General features: G+C 42.7%; 1 protein-coding gene across 1 annotated transcript in view; it reads left to right on the top strand.

Annotated features, from left to right (window-relative positions):
• The window catches only part of PLXNC1 (plexin C1), a 449,291-nt gene that overhangs the window by 177,394 nt on the left and 255,898 nt on the right, over positions 1 to 15,999 (top strand). Inside the window, exon 7 of the mRNA XM_069229118.1 lies at positions 6,570 to 6,651. Within this exon, the coding sequence (XP_069085219.1) occupies positions 6,570 to 6,651 (82 nt within the window). The remainder of the gene's footprint in view (positions 1 to 6,569; positions 6,652 to 15,999) is intronic.

Raw genomic sequence — 15,999 nt, 5'->3', positions numbered from 1 at the left:
CTGCCGGTCGCCACCTCACCCTGCCTGGGCCTTGTCTGGAGCTGCACCGGCTGGGGATCCTGGGCTCCACGGTCCTGCCACGGAGCTTGACTGTCGGGTCCGCTGGTGGTCTCTGCAGTGTCAGAAGCTGGGAAGCGAGAGATGTGGCTGCATGACTCCTGACACGGAGTCCAGGTATTGCATTAGGAGCAGGGGCACAACGCCCACTGGGCTAAAAGGGCTTTAGCCACCCCCGTCCTGTGTCTTAGCCCGGGCTGCAACTGTGCTGGGCTGTGCCACAGACGAGACCACTAACAGTCTTCTACAAAGAATTTCGCACGTCAACCAGTAATGAATGTACATTAAATAGGGGAACTATGACCCTGAATGTGGGAGTCGGTGGCTATAAGTAGACTAAACACTATAAATATTTTGTGGGCCTTTCACCTTCAGTTAAATGAATAGTTATATATAATGTACTCACTTTAAATGCAAGTTAAAGTAATTGATGGGGAATTCGTTATTTTTTGCTAAGGGACAGCTCAATTGTATAATGTGATCTCTGCAGACGTCTGTGTGTGTAATGAGACAGTCACGAACTGCATCCTGGTAAGGAGAATGGTGTTTGTGCATTTATAGTGCTGCGAGGTCCCGACATGCGACTGAAAGCACTATGAATACGCAAGTCTTTATTTTAAAATTATATGAAACTACCGGTGGATGAGTCACAGAAGGCTCAGGCCACGTACTCAGCTCGAGGTCCTCTTCAACGCTCGAGCCCTAAATGAGCAGTTTCATGTGCACTCAAACCTCATGTGGCAAGTATAAAAGACAAAGGGCCTGATTCTAACTTTGGAGGACGGTGTTAAACCGTCCCAAAAGTGGCGGATATACCACCTACCGTATTACGAGTTCCATAGGATATAATGGACTCGTAATACGGTAGGTGGTATATCCGCCACTTTTGGGACGGTTTAACACCGTCCTCCAAAGTTAGAATCAGGCCCAAAGCATTAACCTTCGATGTTGACAGAGAAAAAATACCCATCTCATGGCTGAATTCCACTATGTGAAGCCAAAAAACCTGGTCATGGCTTCCCCATTTGACCAAACTTTTCATGATGTTGGCTGCACTGTTTACATGCCAAACATTTTCAGGCTCAGCTCGTGCACCAGCTCTTAAAGCTAAGCCAGGCCCTCTGCGCGGCTTGTTTTCACTATGACTCAGCTCTCCGTGTTAATTTGCTGCCTCGCCCTCTATATTACACACAATATAAGATAGGCTACTGCTTCCAAAAAACATTTATTGGTAGATGTCTTTGTTTATTTCTCCATCGGTTCCTATGCCTCTTAGCGTCACGCTCTCTCTGCTTAATCAGCCCACCTTCAAGGTGCCCATAATAGACATGGGCCCTGCTTTGGAAATGTGCAGAGACGAATTCCTGGATGGAATTCCATTCAGCACAATTATAAGAGGTCCAGTGTACCTGCACACAAATTTACTGGGTGTAGAAACAGAGAGCCAGACTTTAGCAGCTGGAAAATCACTGTGTGAAAAGCCTGCTTTGCTCCCTGGACTGCGTCTATTAGCCCTGGGCAAACCTCAAACAAGGCAGAGGAGAAGCCTTACATGCTCCCGCCTGCCAGCGTACATTCTCCACCCCTTCCTTCACCCTCCTTACAACTTCCTTCTAACCGCACCTTACAACACACTTTAGCGACAGCTTCTTGCACAGTTTTACCACCTGCTCTGAGCAGGTTCTGAATGTGCATGTTAAACCGTACAGAAAAGGGAATTTGATGCAGAAGGTCACCTGGTAAATCCGGGTGTGCACAGTAATTCCCAGTTCCTTGGTATTTAACTGGGAAATGTGGATTGCTACCATACAGTACTGGTGATTACTGGTGCGGAATTTGCACCCCACCAGTATTGCACAACTTGTAGTCAGGCCCATGGTGGCCCACCTAAAGTGCTTGGTGATAGATCAACAGGGATGAAAGGCCCAGTCATCACTTCCATCAAAGTCTATCAATTTATCCTGTGCCACCTGAAAAGTTGTTCAGTTAATCCTACCATCATTTCTGGATTAAACTGTGTCAATGCTTGCTGTATTGGTGCTCTTGAGTCAGCTATTTACAAGCTTCCAGGAGTTCAGAATATGACATCATGACTTGTCATGAATTTCACGAAATTCCATAGGGTTTCGGAGACTCTCCCTAAGCTGCAATGGCTGCAAGTTTGTAGAAAGATCCATTATAAGGCACTCCACTTTGCCCACAGGCTTGTTATCGAAAAGGACCCACGCTGCTTATGTGTTTGCTTTCAACTCTAAGTTATCCCTTCATTTAGGATTTTCTATCCTGCTATTAGCCTCTTGATTTAGAAAGACTTGGTGAGGGTGTGTAGAGGGATGTTCCTTCTCTTGTTGCTTCCTCTATTTCGAATGCACTCATCTTGGGCTGCACAAAATACAGAACCATTCTATGTTTAGAAATGCTCTTAAAATGCATCTATTTTTTGAATATCTTCATAACTTTTATAATGTTTAGTCAGTTCAGACTAAGGGCACTTTATCAGTAAGAAATCATCTCATATCTTGCATGTATCAGTTTTCAATACATTTAGTGAGTGCCCTCAAGCACTAAACACAGGACCTGTAACAATTTTAGAAGTGCCCAGAGGGAAAGATATTCTTCGTATGGCACCATGTGTAGGTCCACTTGCAACACCCTGCACCAAACATGACCTTTTTGTTGCATAAGTGTGATAGGGAGTCAGGTTCTGTTGTTCCCATCTTGAGAACCTCCAGAAGCATGTGTGAGTCTCATGTTCTTGCCAGGGTATTTTTTCTCAGTTTGGGTTGTTACCTAGCCACTGCACCAAGGGCTGGTGTTGTGGTTCCGGGTAGTACAAAAATAGATCAGAAAGTTGGGCTTCCATTCCTCTAAGGGAGCTTAAGCGTGTCAAGTTTGATGCGACTTCAACCACCAGCCTAGAACACATCCCCCAGCAGTTTATCCAACTGTGGAAATTTTGGTAGAGGGGGACATATTACTTTTGCAACACATAGAGGCAAGGCAGCAGGAAAACTATATTCGCTACTGTGTTCTGCCCCATCATGGCTAGCAGAAGTGTCTTCCAGAACTGAACAGATTGTGCCAGCCCACCGCATCACCTTTCGCACGTTAAGTGTGTAGTAACAACATTGAGTCTTAAGTGGATTTGGCAATGTATATGCTGCAGGCTTCAGAACAGATTAAAAATCATAGATGCTGTATTAGAATATATACTATTAAGAGGCATAAGTTGTATTGAATTGACCTCTTTGGAGGACATTACCCATCAGCCACATATGCTGTTTTCTGGACTGTGAAGGATACTTACATCCTTTGCATTCTAGAACACCATTGGTTACTAAGGGTTTTCAAGGCAACTACATTTTTTTGCCTTTGCTTTCAGCCTGGTGGATGTAGCTGCATCATCTCATATGATACCTGCTCATCAGGGGGTGCTAATGACAACTATTTTATTTTAATTTAGAGCAGCACAGTTTATGAGCAGAGTAAATAACAGATGTCACTATTGCCATCTGATTGGCACTGACTTAGTCAATCTCTGGAGCAATGGAAGATGCACTAGTAATGAGATCTGAGACTTGCCAGTCACAAATCCCAAAAGCAGGTATGTTACCCACTAAGCTCAATGTTCTGAGACATGTACATGTGTGCGGCATCAAATAAGCATATGTTTTAATGTCCCAATGAGCAGACTGAAAGTGTACCTTTGGTCAACAGTCAGACCGCAGGGTTTTTCTAAAGATGAAATTAAAAATATTTCATGAACGCATTGTCATTCCACGGAAGACATTTCCGGAGAATTGGCAAAAAGGGCCATTGTCTTATAATAACTTAGCCAAAATTGGTTCTTCAGTGGTTTGTACTAAAATCCGTAGACGCTGCTTTTTAGTTGTTATATAACTTATTGCCCTCTATAAGGATATATGTTATTTACCTATAAACATTGTCACATCCATTAGAGCATGCTTATTTCTATCCTGTCAGGATGCACAATTTATCACTCTATTTTCTTGTATTGGCACCAAGGATAGCAACGCCCCCCCAAAGTTCAGGTCTAGTTGCACCCCTGATTACAAGTATTGCACAACTGATTACATCATCTGTGCTGAGGTGCAAGCAGCACCTAGGGTGTTTAAAAATTTAGTACCAATAACACCAAATCCCAGAACAAGTGTTTCTTGCTTTTGTTTCTGCACTAGGCCCAGACTCAAGATCTGTCTCAAACAGAGCAGCAATGGCTGCTTGTAGGAGGCTAAAAAATAATGCTTGTAGGCCCCCATTAAAGGGGTGAGGTCCACTCTTGGACTTTGGAAGAAAAAGATGCATTTACCTCGTTCCCCTTACTAGTACCACTGTTAGGTAGGACATAAGCCTGAACTCATGTCAAACAAGGTGGCCTCTGTCTCACTCTGTAGCTAGAAGCTTGATTAACAAATACTGGCAAAGCCAAAAGGTTTGGCCTTGGCAAGCTGGTACAATTTTTATTATTTGTATTATTACAAGCATATCCAACAAAAATAAAAAGAATTAAGAAAATAAATTGTTGTGAATATATGCCTGCAATAACAATTTTTAATGTAAAACATAACAGTTGTGTGTAATGTTATTTTAACAGTAAGGTTGATGGAAAATTAAGTAAAGGCCTGGGAGACATCAGCCGTACACTACAGGGGACTGTGACTAACACACCCTGTGGGTGGCTAACGGAGGGACAGACAGCCAAGAGCCTTATATACACACACCCCAATTGGCTGGCGTGTTTCAAACCTGCCAATCAGGGCTGGTGGGTAGGGCCAACATGTAGCCAAAAGGGGAGCATGTAGTTGTGGTGTTGCTGGAATCATCACCACCAAAAAGGAGCAATACCTATTGCTGCCAAGGAGGATCCGTACCTCGCTCCCACACAAGGTACCTTCAGGGACGGCTGCTTCTAGCCATGACTGAGTGAAGACTTTGTGTCAAGGACTACCAATGCATGGGAGGATACAATGGCGGCAAACACAGGAAGTGAGTATCAGGTGCAAAAAAGAATCCACCACAAACCCGTCCACCCCAGAGGGAGAATGTGAGAATGCAGGCCAACGACGTATGCCTGCTAAACCTAGGGCCGCAAGAACCAAGGACCTCAAGAACCATGGACAGAAGCGGCAGCCGGCAGCACGGGAGGACTGTGCCCAATAAGGAGGACTTGAATCTGCTGATTGAGCAGGTAAAAGAGGCGGCAGGCCAGCGCAGAAGCAGCTGGCTACTGGAGCAGGACCTAGGCCCCCACCACTGGTCAGAAAGAGGCCCTGGCGACTGCAGTTGCAAATCAACCTTAGGACAAGGATAAGGTCATCCACAAAGCAGGAACCCACAACAACCAGATAGCAGTGGCAGACCTGACATCTGCTTGGGGGTGGGGCAGTACCTCACAGGGCACAGCTAATGGCAAGCCGGGCAGTAAATACATTAGACCAAGGGATCCATCCATAGTCACCCATGAGACAGGACTAGCAATCCTTGTCCCCCTAGCTGTAAAAGAGGGGATCTGTTGAAGAGAATTCATTAATATAGACTCTCTGCTCACAGCCAAGCATGTGGGTCTAGACCTAGTTACATAGGACAAGAAAGATTGGGATAGAAGGGAAAGGTGAAGGCCCAGACTCAAGAGGTCCATAGACTACTGGCTGCACGCATTCCACACACTAGCATGTGTATTGTTTGAGAAATTCCCCACAGCGCAGCAGCACTGTTTCTATGTGAACAGAAGGTCCATGAGGTGCAGCGCAAGTATCAGGGCGAGGCCTGGCTGAGATATGATGAGTGCAAACATGGCCTATCATAGGTTTAGATCATTAGGATATTACAAGCTTCACTCGTCACAGTGTTGCTGCTGCTTTTAATCTTCAGTGAAAGTGAGACAGTATTTATAAATTTAAAAATAATCCAACAGCAGAATTTGAAACGGACATATGTGATAAAGAACAGTGGTCTGCTGTACAATAGGACATGTTCAAAAGGTGATGAGTAAGTAAAGTTGATATGGTAAAGATCTGCGGGTTTTTACACACACTACTTGGGCTTTTTCAAGAACTGACAAACCCAGAAGTCTGAACCATATTTCCCGTTGTGCATCCTCATATCATTCCAATGGCCTCGTGTCATCCTTTGAAGCCAAAACATCAGAAATTTGAGATAGTACCAGGGTTAGCCCGGCACCACTGTGTTTTCCATCCATTTCCTCACTGATCTATATGTGTTGATCATGGCATTCAGACAGATAGAAGACGCAGAATGATTGAGTGTGACTTCCAAGCTCACAGCACTAACAAAGCTGTGTAGCCTTGCATACGCGAAGGATGTACACATGAAACAACCAATTATAACTGGCCCTCACTTGTGTGATCATTGTACCACTCCCCAGCTCCGAAAGCCGTTAAAAAACCTATGATCATCCTCCTGCTAAACTGAATAATTACAGTCATGTGGCATATTTTTAAAATATGTTGTATTTTTTGTTACTTTTTCAGACTTAACAGCCGAGGTTTTGATAAACAACAGGACCATATCTGAGAGATACCAGTTCGCAAATTGTGTTAAAATGCAAAGCAGGTAAACATGTTCATAGTGTACCATGTCAAACATATTCTCTGTTTTACAGTTTTACTTCTAAACGTGGAAGAGCATTGAGAAAAGCAGGTTATGCAAAAACACCAAATGCATGTTTGCCATTTTAACCCACATTCCTGGTCGTAACAAACATATTTTGCTTTCCTTTCATTACTGTGCGTGCCATACAAGACTTCATTTAGGGCCAATATTTATATTCCAGTGTCTTTTTACAAAGTATGAAAACCATTACTTGCTTTTTAGGTCTCGTCTAGGCAGCACATGCGCTGTCTCTTCGAGACGTGCTGTGTTCAGTCAATGGACATACAGCCCTCCCATCGCTTTTGATTGGTAACGTCAAGTGCCTTTTTCAAAGGCTTACTTCTATGTGGTTATTGTTTCATATATAGCCCTCCTTTTTGTGTTTTACTACCGCCCCATGGATCATGGCCCTAGTACTTGTACCCTTTCTCGTTTGTGCATTTGTGTTTGTGTGCACTATTATTTTTTTTTGTGCTTTTGATCCGTGTTTTAGGAAGGTACTCTTGTATCCATGAAGTTTTCTTTCGTTTTTTATGTGTTGGTTATGTGTTTTTTTCGGCAATAAGGTAAATCTTGCTGTTACATTCTGATTTAAACATGCTAATCCAACAGGTTTTGCCTTTTAAATTCGGAATGATAATAACTTCAAGCTCCAACCTGAGTCTGTTTTTACTTGGCACAATCGTTACTTATGTCCAGCAGATGAGCATGGCTTTAATTAAATCCCATCTTCATTGCACTCCGATGAGCTAATCTTTCCTTCCCAGCTGTTGTGCTTGTAACACGTCTTCATTTGAACATGCATCAGTCGAAGCACACGGTTATGAAACAGTATGTTGTAATTAAATGAGCGTAGTATATTGGCACTAAGATACTCTTGGAAAGACATTGTTTTCTTGTATATCCGGTAATGCGTTCTCGTAAACTAATGCATGCAAGCCATTTGCATTAACATGTCTACTTGTAGATTTTACTTACTCCAGCTGAATTATCGTGGGCTTTATTACACTAGTGATATACTGCAGCTAACAAGATATTACATGTGTTTTTTTTTGGTAACACGGTAAATTTAGTTATTGCATTCTTATTTACACGCTCACCCGACGGGGTTTCGTTTTTTAAATTCGGAATTATAATACCTTTTCTTTATTAAGCCTGCGTGTAAAGCTTTTGATGCTTAAATTTGATTTTTTGATTTTGGTGCCCTGTTGAAAGTAAAAGCGCACTTTGTCACATAAAATAAACTTTTGTAAAAGCACATATGGTAAATCTTGATGTTCTTCCTACTTTGTATTGGTAATCCTTGCTGTTTGTAGCTTTTGTCAAACTTTTTTTTTTTGCTTTCTTCACAAAACACGCTCAGTTGATGGGAGCTGTGTTTAGGCTTTCTTTTTTCGTGTGTTTATGTCCTCATCCGACAGGTTTGCTACTTCCTTTGTAGCGTTGTTGCATGGGTTCTCCAGCGGCATGAGAAGGCTGTTGCACAGCTACTCCTCTGCCTTTGGGTTTTGAGATTTCAAATGCCCAAACGATTGTAGACAGACTTGCAAATATTCTTTGTTTTGCTTGTGCTTTTATGAGCTGCGTCTCCTCCCACATGGCCTCACTGCTTGAACTGGCTCTCTGAACATGCACATCTATCTGGAGGATTCTGCTCACCGCTGGCTGCCTTACTGTTTTTCTTATTATGGGCGAGCGCAAAGCGCTCAGTCCATTCTGTAATCTCTCTTTGGGCTTCAAACCACACCCATGCCACATCAGTCTCTTACATTGGTTCGTGGGTTTGCCTTTTACAAACCGCTTGCTTTCATTTGTGAAAGGCATGCATACGTCATGCCTTTTCCGGTATGTAGCCCACCTACACAGCACCGGTAACATACTAAAAACATATGAGGCTCAATGTTTTCAGCCTGGGGTCTGGACTACTTTATCGGTTTATTTTCCAGGATGCGCGATCACTCTGCATTTTACATTTCGCGATTGCGCAGCATGTTTTTTTGTTTTACAACGCTAATAGCTCTAACTCGAACAAATGCTAGACCTGTTGCATTGAAAATGCTTGTTTTAATTACTATTCTAATACTGCAACACCAAGAGTGGGCTGTCTCAAAGTAGTGCTTCATTTATGATCTCGGTTTTCCTGTACTTCCACCGGTGATTGCAGCCTGGACTGCTGCTTAGACTTACCAGTGCCACATTGAGGCCATTAGCCCGTCACTGAGTTTGAAAGCCAGACTGTTGGACTTTTAATTCTCAGATTGATTTGAGTGGGGTAAGTCACTTTCTCATACAGGAAATTATTTTGACGAAGTTGTCTTACATGCTCTCTCCTCTGTAATTATCTCTCACCCCATGTATTCACCGTACCACATGATTCCACTACACATATACACTACACACCACACAATTAACAATTCCAATGCAACCCACATAATTCCACTCCACACCACATGCATCAACTCCACTCTAAACCAAAACACATGGGTAAAAGACATTGTCATTTACAACACCAATAGCTCTAACTCTTGCAAATCTGAGACCCATTGCATTGCAAATGCTTGTTTTAAATGTTATGTTTGCTGTTGTAGTTTTCCGTACGTTATAGCAACGTAAATTGCATCTACCACCTTTACCGCCACAGGGGGTACTCGATTTATCAATATGAAGTGTTGGTTTGGGTTTGATAAAAGTGTGTGTTACACACTAATTTTTAGCAGCAAGGGCTGAACCCACTGAACTATCCTTGAAGCTTGTCTGGTCGGCTATTGATGCTGATTGGTCACATAACTCACGTGGCTTCTGTCCTAGGGACGCAGTAAAGTTCCAGTTATGTTCATTACTTTGTCAAACTCAACCTTCATTTTGCAAATTTTTCTGAAAACCAGGGTAAACCCAGAGAGAATTTCTCTGGAGTCGCATGATGTGATTTAGTGGCCACGACGTGGAACTCGTACTCAGCATCTTTCTTCCTGATTTTGCAGTTATTTAGCTGTGGTGACACAGTGTTACTTCCCTCTACCTCTTCCTAGCTAAACACAGACGTTTTGTAACTCAGAAGTTATCTGCAGCAACGTTACAAGTTCACTAAAGGTCATACACATAGCCCTAAAGGCCAGGAAAATTAGGGGGGAAATGTTATGTTTATATATTTTCTGAGCTCATTGACTTTCATTTCCCAAGCAGAATTGAACTAAACATAAAATACGTCCAACAAATCAACACACCAATCCACTATTATGTTAGCTTATTATTCAATAGTGCCTAAAAACTAAATCGAAAATGTAATAATGAAAATTCAAACATCCATTTATTCGTCACGTCTCGATTTTTTTTTTAAATGAACTCTTCTTTGCGTGCCATCCGAACCTATAAATTATTCTCCATCTTTTCGTAGCATGTTTCGCCAGTGTTTCATTACATGATCGAGCAGTTGAATTCAAACTCATGAGCTATGACTGTGTGTGAGAGCATGGCATATCGCCACATTTGAGGTTTTGTCAGAACAAAGGTTACTTGATAGTTACACTTTCTAATGCGATCCACAGCAGTGCAAGGACTTAGGGCCAGATGTACATACCATTTTTCGTGTTGCAAACGGCCCAATTCACAGAATCGGGCCGTTTGCAACAGGAAAAAACATTTTTGTCAGTATAGACCCTATTTTGCGATTCGGTAAACTATTCACCGAATCACAAAATAGGTTTGCGAGTCGCAATTGGGAAGTGGCGTTCCCTTCCTAATTGCGAGCCTTAGTGCGACGTAGGATTGTTTTGTGACCGTGAACGCGGTCACAAAACAATCGCAGTTAGCACCAGTTTCAAATTGGTGCTAACCCATTCGCAAATGGGAAGGGGTCCCCATGGAAGCCCTTCCCCTTTGTGAATGGCAGTGAAAATATGTTTTCAGAGCTGGCAGTGGTCGTAGGGACCACTGCCTGCTCTGAAAAAAATGAAAAGAAAACTTTTTATTTTTGTTTTTTAAATGCATCCTGTTTTCCTTTAAGCAGTCACAGACATGGTGGTCTGTTGTCCTCAGCAGGCCACCATTGCTGTGAGGGCCGCCATTCCCAATGGGGTCGCAAATTGCAACCAACCTCATGAATATTTATGAGGTAGGTCATATGTGACCACCCCATTGGGAATCGCAAACAGTGTCATTGACACTGTTGTACAATAGGTTTTGCGATTCACAAAACCTAATATTCATACATGTGGCCCAAAATGCCATTAAACATGGTTTCAAGTGGATTTAAAAAAAAAAAAGTTGAGATTTTAATTGTCACAAAAGGAAAATATATACTTTCCCCAGATGCCTAGACATTCTACACCATGAGTACTCACAAACTTCTCCAATAGCCACAAAGTATGATCTGTGTTGTGACCAAGACCACCATTGATGCCAGCAGGGTGGAGGTAAGGTGGTAAGGTGAACATAGGGGGATCAGAGCATGTACATTGTTTGTACTATGAATTGCAAAGTTATTTTGAAAGTTTCATTCTATACTTCCCTCTTAATTAAATTGTAGTCTCTAGAAGAGGCGAATCTTTGACAATACTCTGTTCTGCTGTTTCTGGACCACAGCCTGGAATAAGGCTTCTTGGTTTGCTGTCTCTACCTCGGGCAAGTCAAGTGTAACAAAGTAATTAATGTGATATTGAGCTGGAACGAAATAAAATCTTACACTGCACAATCTCCTTATGCTTTTAGTCTCTTAGCTATAAACATTGCAAGCAGTGGAGTAGCACAAAATGATACCCTCCCTTGCAGAATATAAAGGTGACCCCTGAGTCGCCTGTATCTCTCAGATGTTCTTTGGCCTTTGGCTGAATGGGGCCCACCCTAAAAGTTCAAGGTGCCCCTGAAGGGTTGAGGGCCTCTCTGCACTGCTGGGGCTGCAGGGCTCTGCATTACGCCCCTGATAGCAAGTGGAAACAGGCTCAATTCAGGTAGCGAGCATCACAGAAATTCCTTCACAATGACACCAAAATAATGTGTGTAATTCACTGAGGTGAGCAAAAAAAAAAAACACCCAGTCTTTACTACTAGTTTAGACACGGTACAGTAGGGAGGTTTTAGCCATGGCACTAGTAGGCTTTAACCCCTCCGCTGCCAGGCCTTTTCCCCTTCGGTGCCGAGCCGTTCTTTGGTTATTTGGGGCAGTTCGCACTTAGGCCCTCATAACTTTTTGCCCACGTAACCCACACCAAATTTGCGTCCTTTTTTTCCAATGTCCTAGGGATTCTAGAGGTATGCAGAGTTTGTGGGTTGCCCTGGAGGAGATCAAGAAATTAGCCAAAATACAGCTAAAATTTCATTAAAAAAATGGGAAAAGAGGGCTGCAGATGAAAGCTTGTAGTTTTTTCCCTTCAACAAAGGGTTTACAGTGCTAAAATCACCAGCTTTCAGGAACAGGTAGACTTCAATCAGATAAACGCATTTTTCAACACAATTTTGGCATTTTTCTAGGACATACCCCATTTTTACTGTTTTTTGTGCTTTCAGCCTCCTTCCAGTTAGTGACAGGCATGAATGTGAAACAATTGCTGGATCCCGGACAGCTAAACATTTCTGAAAGCTAGACAAAATTCTGAATTCAGCCAGGGGTCATTTGTGTACATCCTTAAAGGGTTTCCTACAGAAAGTAACAGCTAACATAAAAACATATTGAAATTGAGGTTAAAAAAAGAGCCATTTCTGTCCACGTTTTCTTCTATAAATGTTTTCAGCTATGGTTCATTTTTTAAAGCAATATACTGTTACATTTACTGGACTCTTCTGGTTGCGGGGATGTATAAGGCTTGTAGGTTCATCAAGAACCCCAGGCTACCCAGAGGCAATAAATGAGCTCCACCTTGCAATGGGTTTTCATTGTATACCGGGTATACAGCAATTCATTTGGTGAAATATAAAGAGTGAAAAATAGGTATCAAGGAAACCTTTGTATTTCCAAAATGGGCACAAGATAAGGTGTTGAGAAGCAGTGGTTATTTGCACATCTCTGAATTCCGGGGGCCCCATACTAGCATGTGAATTACAGGGCATTTCTGAAATAGATGTCTTTTTCACACACTGTCTTACATTTGGAAGTAAAGAATTTAGAGAAAGACAACGGGCAATAACACTTGTTCTGCTATTCTGTGTTCCCCAAGTCTCCTGATAACATTGGTACCTCACTTGTGTGGGTAGGCCTAGTGTCTGCAACAGAAAATGCCCCTTAACACTATGTGGACACATCAAAATTATCAAATACAAAACTACCTGTTTTTTGCGGGGGTACATTTTTGGTCCTAGGCTCAGCAGCCATCTGGGGAAACCTACCAAACCCGGACATTTCTGAAAACTAGACACCAAGGGAGTCCAGGGAGGTGTGACATGCGTGGATCCCCCAGTGTTTTCTTACCAAGAATCCCCCAGAAACCTCAAATGTAGCTAAAAAAATCAAATTTTCCCCACATTTCTGTGTGGAATCACCACACCAGCACAAATTTCCTACCACTTAACATTTCCCTCAGTCTCCCTATAAAAATGATACCTCACTTGTGTAGATGGGCCAAGTGCCTCTGACAGGGAAGTGTCAAAAACATGTCGAAATTGAGGGGGAACCAAAGCTGGTCCAAAAGGGCAGTTTGGAAAAAATGTTTTTAGGCCGACAAGTGGGGCAGAATTTTTCTCGGTATAGATGCGACAATGCTGGGTGGTAGGACATTTTTGGGAATCCTGCAGATTCCAGAAGGTTCCATCACAAAAATGTGGGGAAAATGTGTGATTTCAAGCAAAGTTGGATTTATGCAGGGCATTGTGGGTAAGAAAATGGTGCGGGGTGCATGTGAAGCACACCACCCTGGACTCACCCAGATGTTTAGTTTTCAGATGTTTTTAGGACTCCTAGATTTTTCTACATGGTAGCATCCCAAAGTCCAAAAAGTGCAGCCCTCACCATTCCAAGTGTGACGATTTTGAGAGTTAGACAAGCTCTCATGGCCCAAATGTGAAACCAAAACCCAAAATAATCAAATGTCCTCTTGATTGCCGTGGGATAAGATGTTTTAGTGTGCGGGAGGAGAGCTGAAAGACTGTTACCCCCTTCAGTTGGGGTGGGGGCATAACCATGCCCATACGGGTTGGTAGCCAGCACCCCACTATTTTTTTTTAATTCCCTGGCATCTTGTAGGGTTTCTGCCCCCGGGGAGTGGACCGGGGGGTCGAAGAGCCTTACAAAAATAAGCCGATCTGCCCCCAAGGGGGCAGAAATGGCCTAAAATAAATTTGCCCTCCAGGGGAGCGACCCTTGCCTAAGGGGTCGCTCCCCTTGCGTGAAATTGGTGCAAACAAAATCCCTGGTGTCTAGTAGTTACTGCCCTCCGTGGGGGCAGATCAGCCTAAGATCAATAATTGACTGTGTATCATCCACTTAATGGGTACAAATTGCATTTGCACCAATTTTAGCACAAACGTCTGAGTCTAAATGGCACCAATGAGAAAAGATATGGAACAGGATCAGAGATTACCAAGAGCCTGTGAAGTTGATCTTTGTGCTACATAAGGCAAAACTAGATTTTCATCAACTGAACAAACACATAGATGACAAAGTCCATCTGAACTACTGTATCTATCTGATGATCCACAAAATGAAATGACCCAAGCAAAGCTCTACTCAAACTGTATTACCAACCAATTAGCACACCACCAATTATGGCACCTCCTTAGAGCATTACCACCTACCTCCCAGATGACAAGAAGGCCTATCAGTTGATGTTAAAGAATTATAAACGCAAATTAAAACAAGCAAGATGTATTACTATGCAAACAGAATATAGATAGCCAACGTTCATCTTAAGAAATTTTCTCAGAGTTTAAGAATTTAAATAATCCATCTCTCATTAGCAACACCAATTCCCTAGTCACAAACATTATGTGAAGATTTATCTACTTTCTTTGAAACTAAAAGTAAAACTATTGCTGCTAATTTTTCTAAACAGCCCCAGACAATAGAAACATTGTTTTATTATTTTGTGCCAATTCTATCCCATGTCAGAAGAAAAACAAAAAAAAATTCTGCTGCAGATTAAGCAACTGCGGCCTGTCCATTCGGGTGAAGGGGCCATGCGCCCACCTTTTTCCTGACAAGAAGAATGTCTGTCAGGCTGAGCAAAGGTCAACCTGACCAAACATTATTTTTGTTTACTTCAGGCATCCAGGAGCTAGACATGTGCTAAATGTCGAGACTCCTAGCTGCCTGGGCTGAACTTTGCCAGGCTGAAAATGTCACAGCTTCTGGGGGTGTGACCTCTTCAGCCAGGCAAAGCACCTCAAAGCCCTTCCCCTTGTCATGGTTTTAAGCCCTGAAGTGCCCATGGCTGAGTGTCTATCACTTGCATCTCGTCACAAAGTGGGGTGGGGTCAGCAACTCTCACTGATCCCCATCCCTTTCTGTGACAAGGTAGGGACTGCTGCCTCCTCTCTTAGGCTGACCTAATGTCAGCCAGTGAGAGAGGTCGGTAGTCTGAGCCGTTGTGTCACTTCCAAGGCTTCCCTACCCAATAGCTTCAGCAGGCAAGTGTAATGTTTTCTAATATTTGGTGCATGTGAGCATGTATGTATGTATGAATATTTGAAAGTGAGTGATGTGAATGAGTGTGTGTATGCACAGGTGTGATCACATGGGTATGTTTGAGTGTGTGTGTGTGTGTTTGTGGCCCACACACCTGCTTCCTCCTTGCTAAAATTCCTGGGTGCCACTGAGATTAAATCTGGCACTCTGTTGGACCCTTGCCCTCCCTTTATTTTACTCAAGGTATCAAATGTGATTTCGGCAGTATTCGTAGAGTTATGCAGCTCTTCATTAGCTGTAGCTACTGCTCATTTGTACTGAAAGAGAGTTATTGTGATTCCGCTATTGAATAACATTGTTGCTACCCCTCTGTGTTGAGTAATTACAAGTCAGTATCATTCCTATGTCTTCCAGCAAAGATTATTTAAAAGGAGGTGAACAGACAGCTGACTCGACACTTTGAAACAAATGATCTTTTGGATATATCTCAGAATCAGCACAGAGTCAGTGTTAATTGTAGCTACTTAAGCTCTACCTAAGACTCTGGACCATGGAAACAAGGCAGTGATTATTTTATTAGACCAAAGTGCTGCTTTTGGTAGTTTCTCATGCCACACTTCTAAAACATTTGAATCGAAATGGAATTATATAATATTCCCCTTTTATGAACATTGAGCTCAAACATTGAAACTTGAGGAGTTTCATTCTAGTTCAGGCTATTTGATGAGAGGGGCCCACAGGGCTCTTCTGTGAACCCA

This window comes from Pleurodeles waltl, chromosome 4_1 (assembly GCF_031143425.1).
Source record: "Pleurodeles waltl isolate 20211129_DDA chromosome 4_1, aPleWal1.hap1.20221129, whole genome shotgun sequence".
NCBI lineage: Eukaryota > Metazoa > Chordata > Amphibia > Caudata > Salamandridae > Pleurodeles > Pleurodeles waltl.
This window is presented reverse-complemented; position numbering and strand designations above follow the sequence as displayed.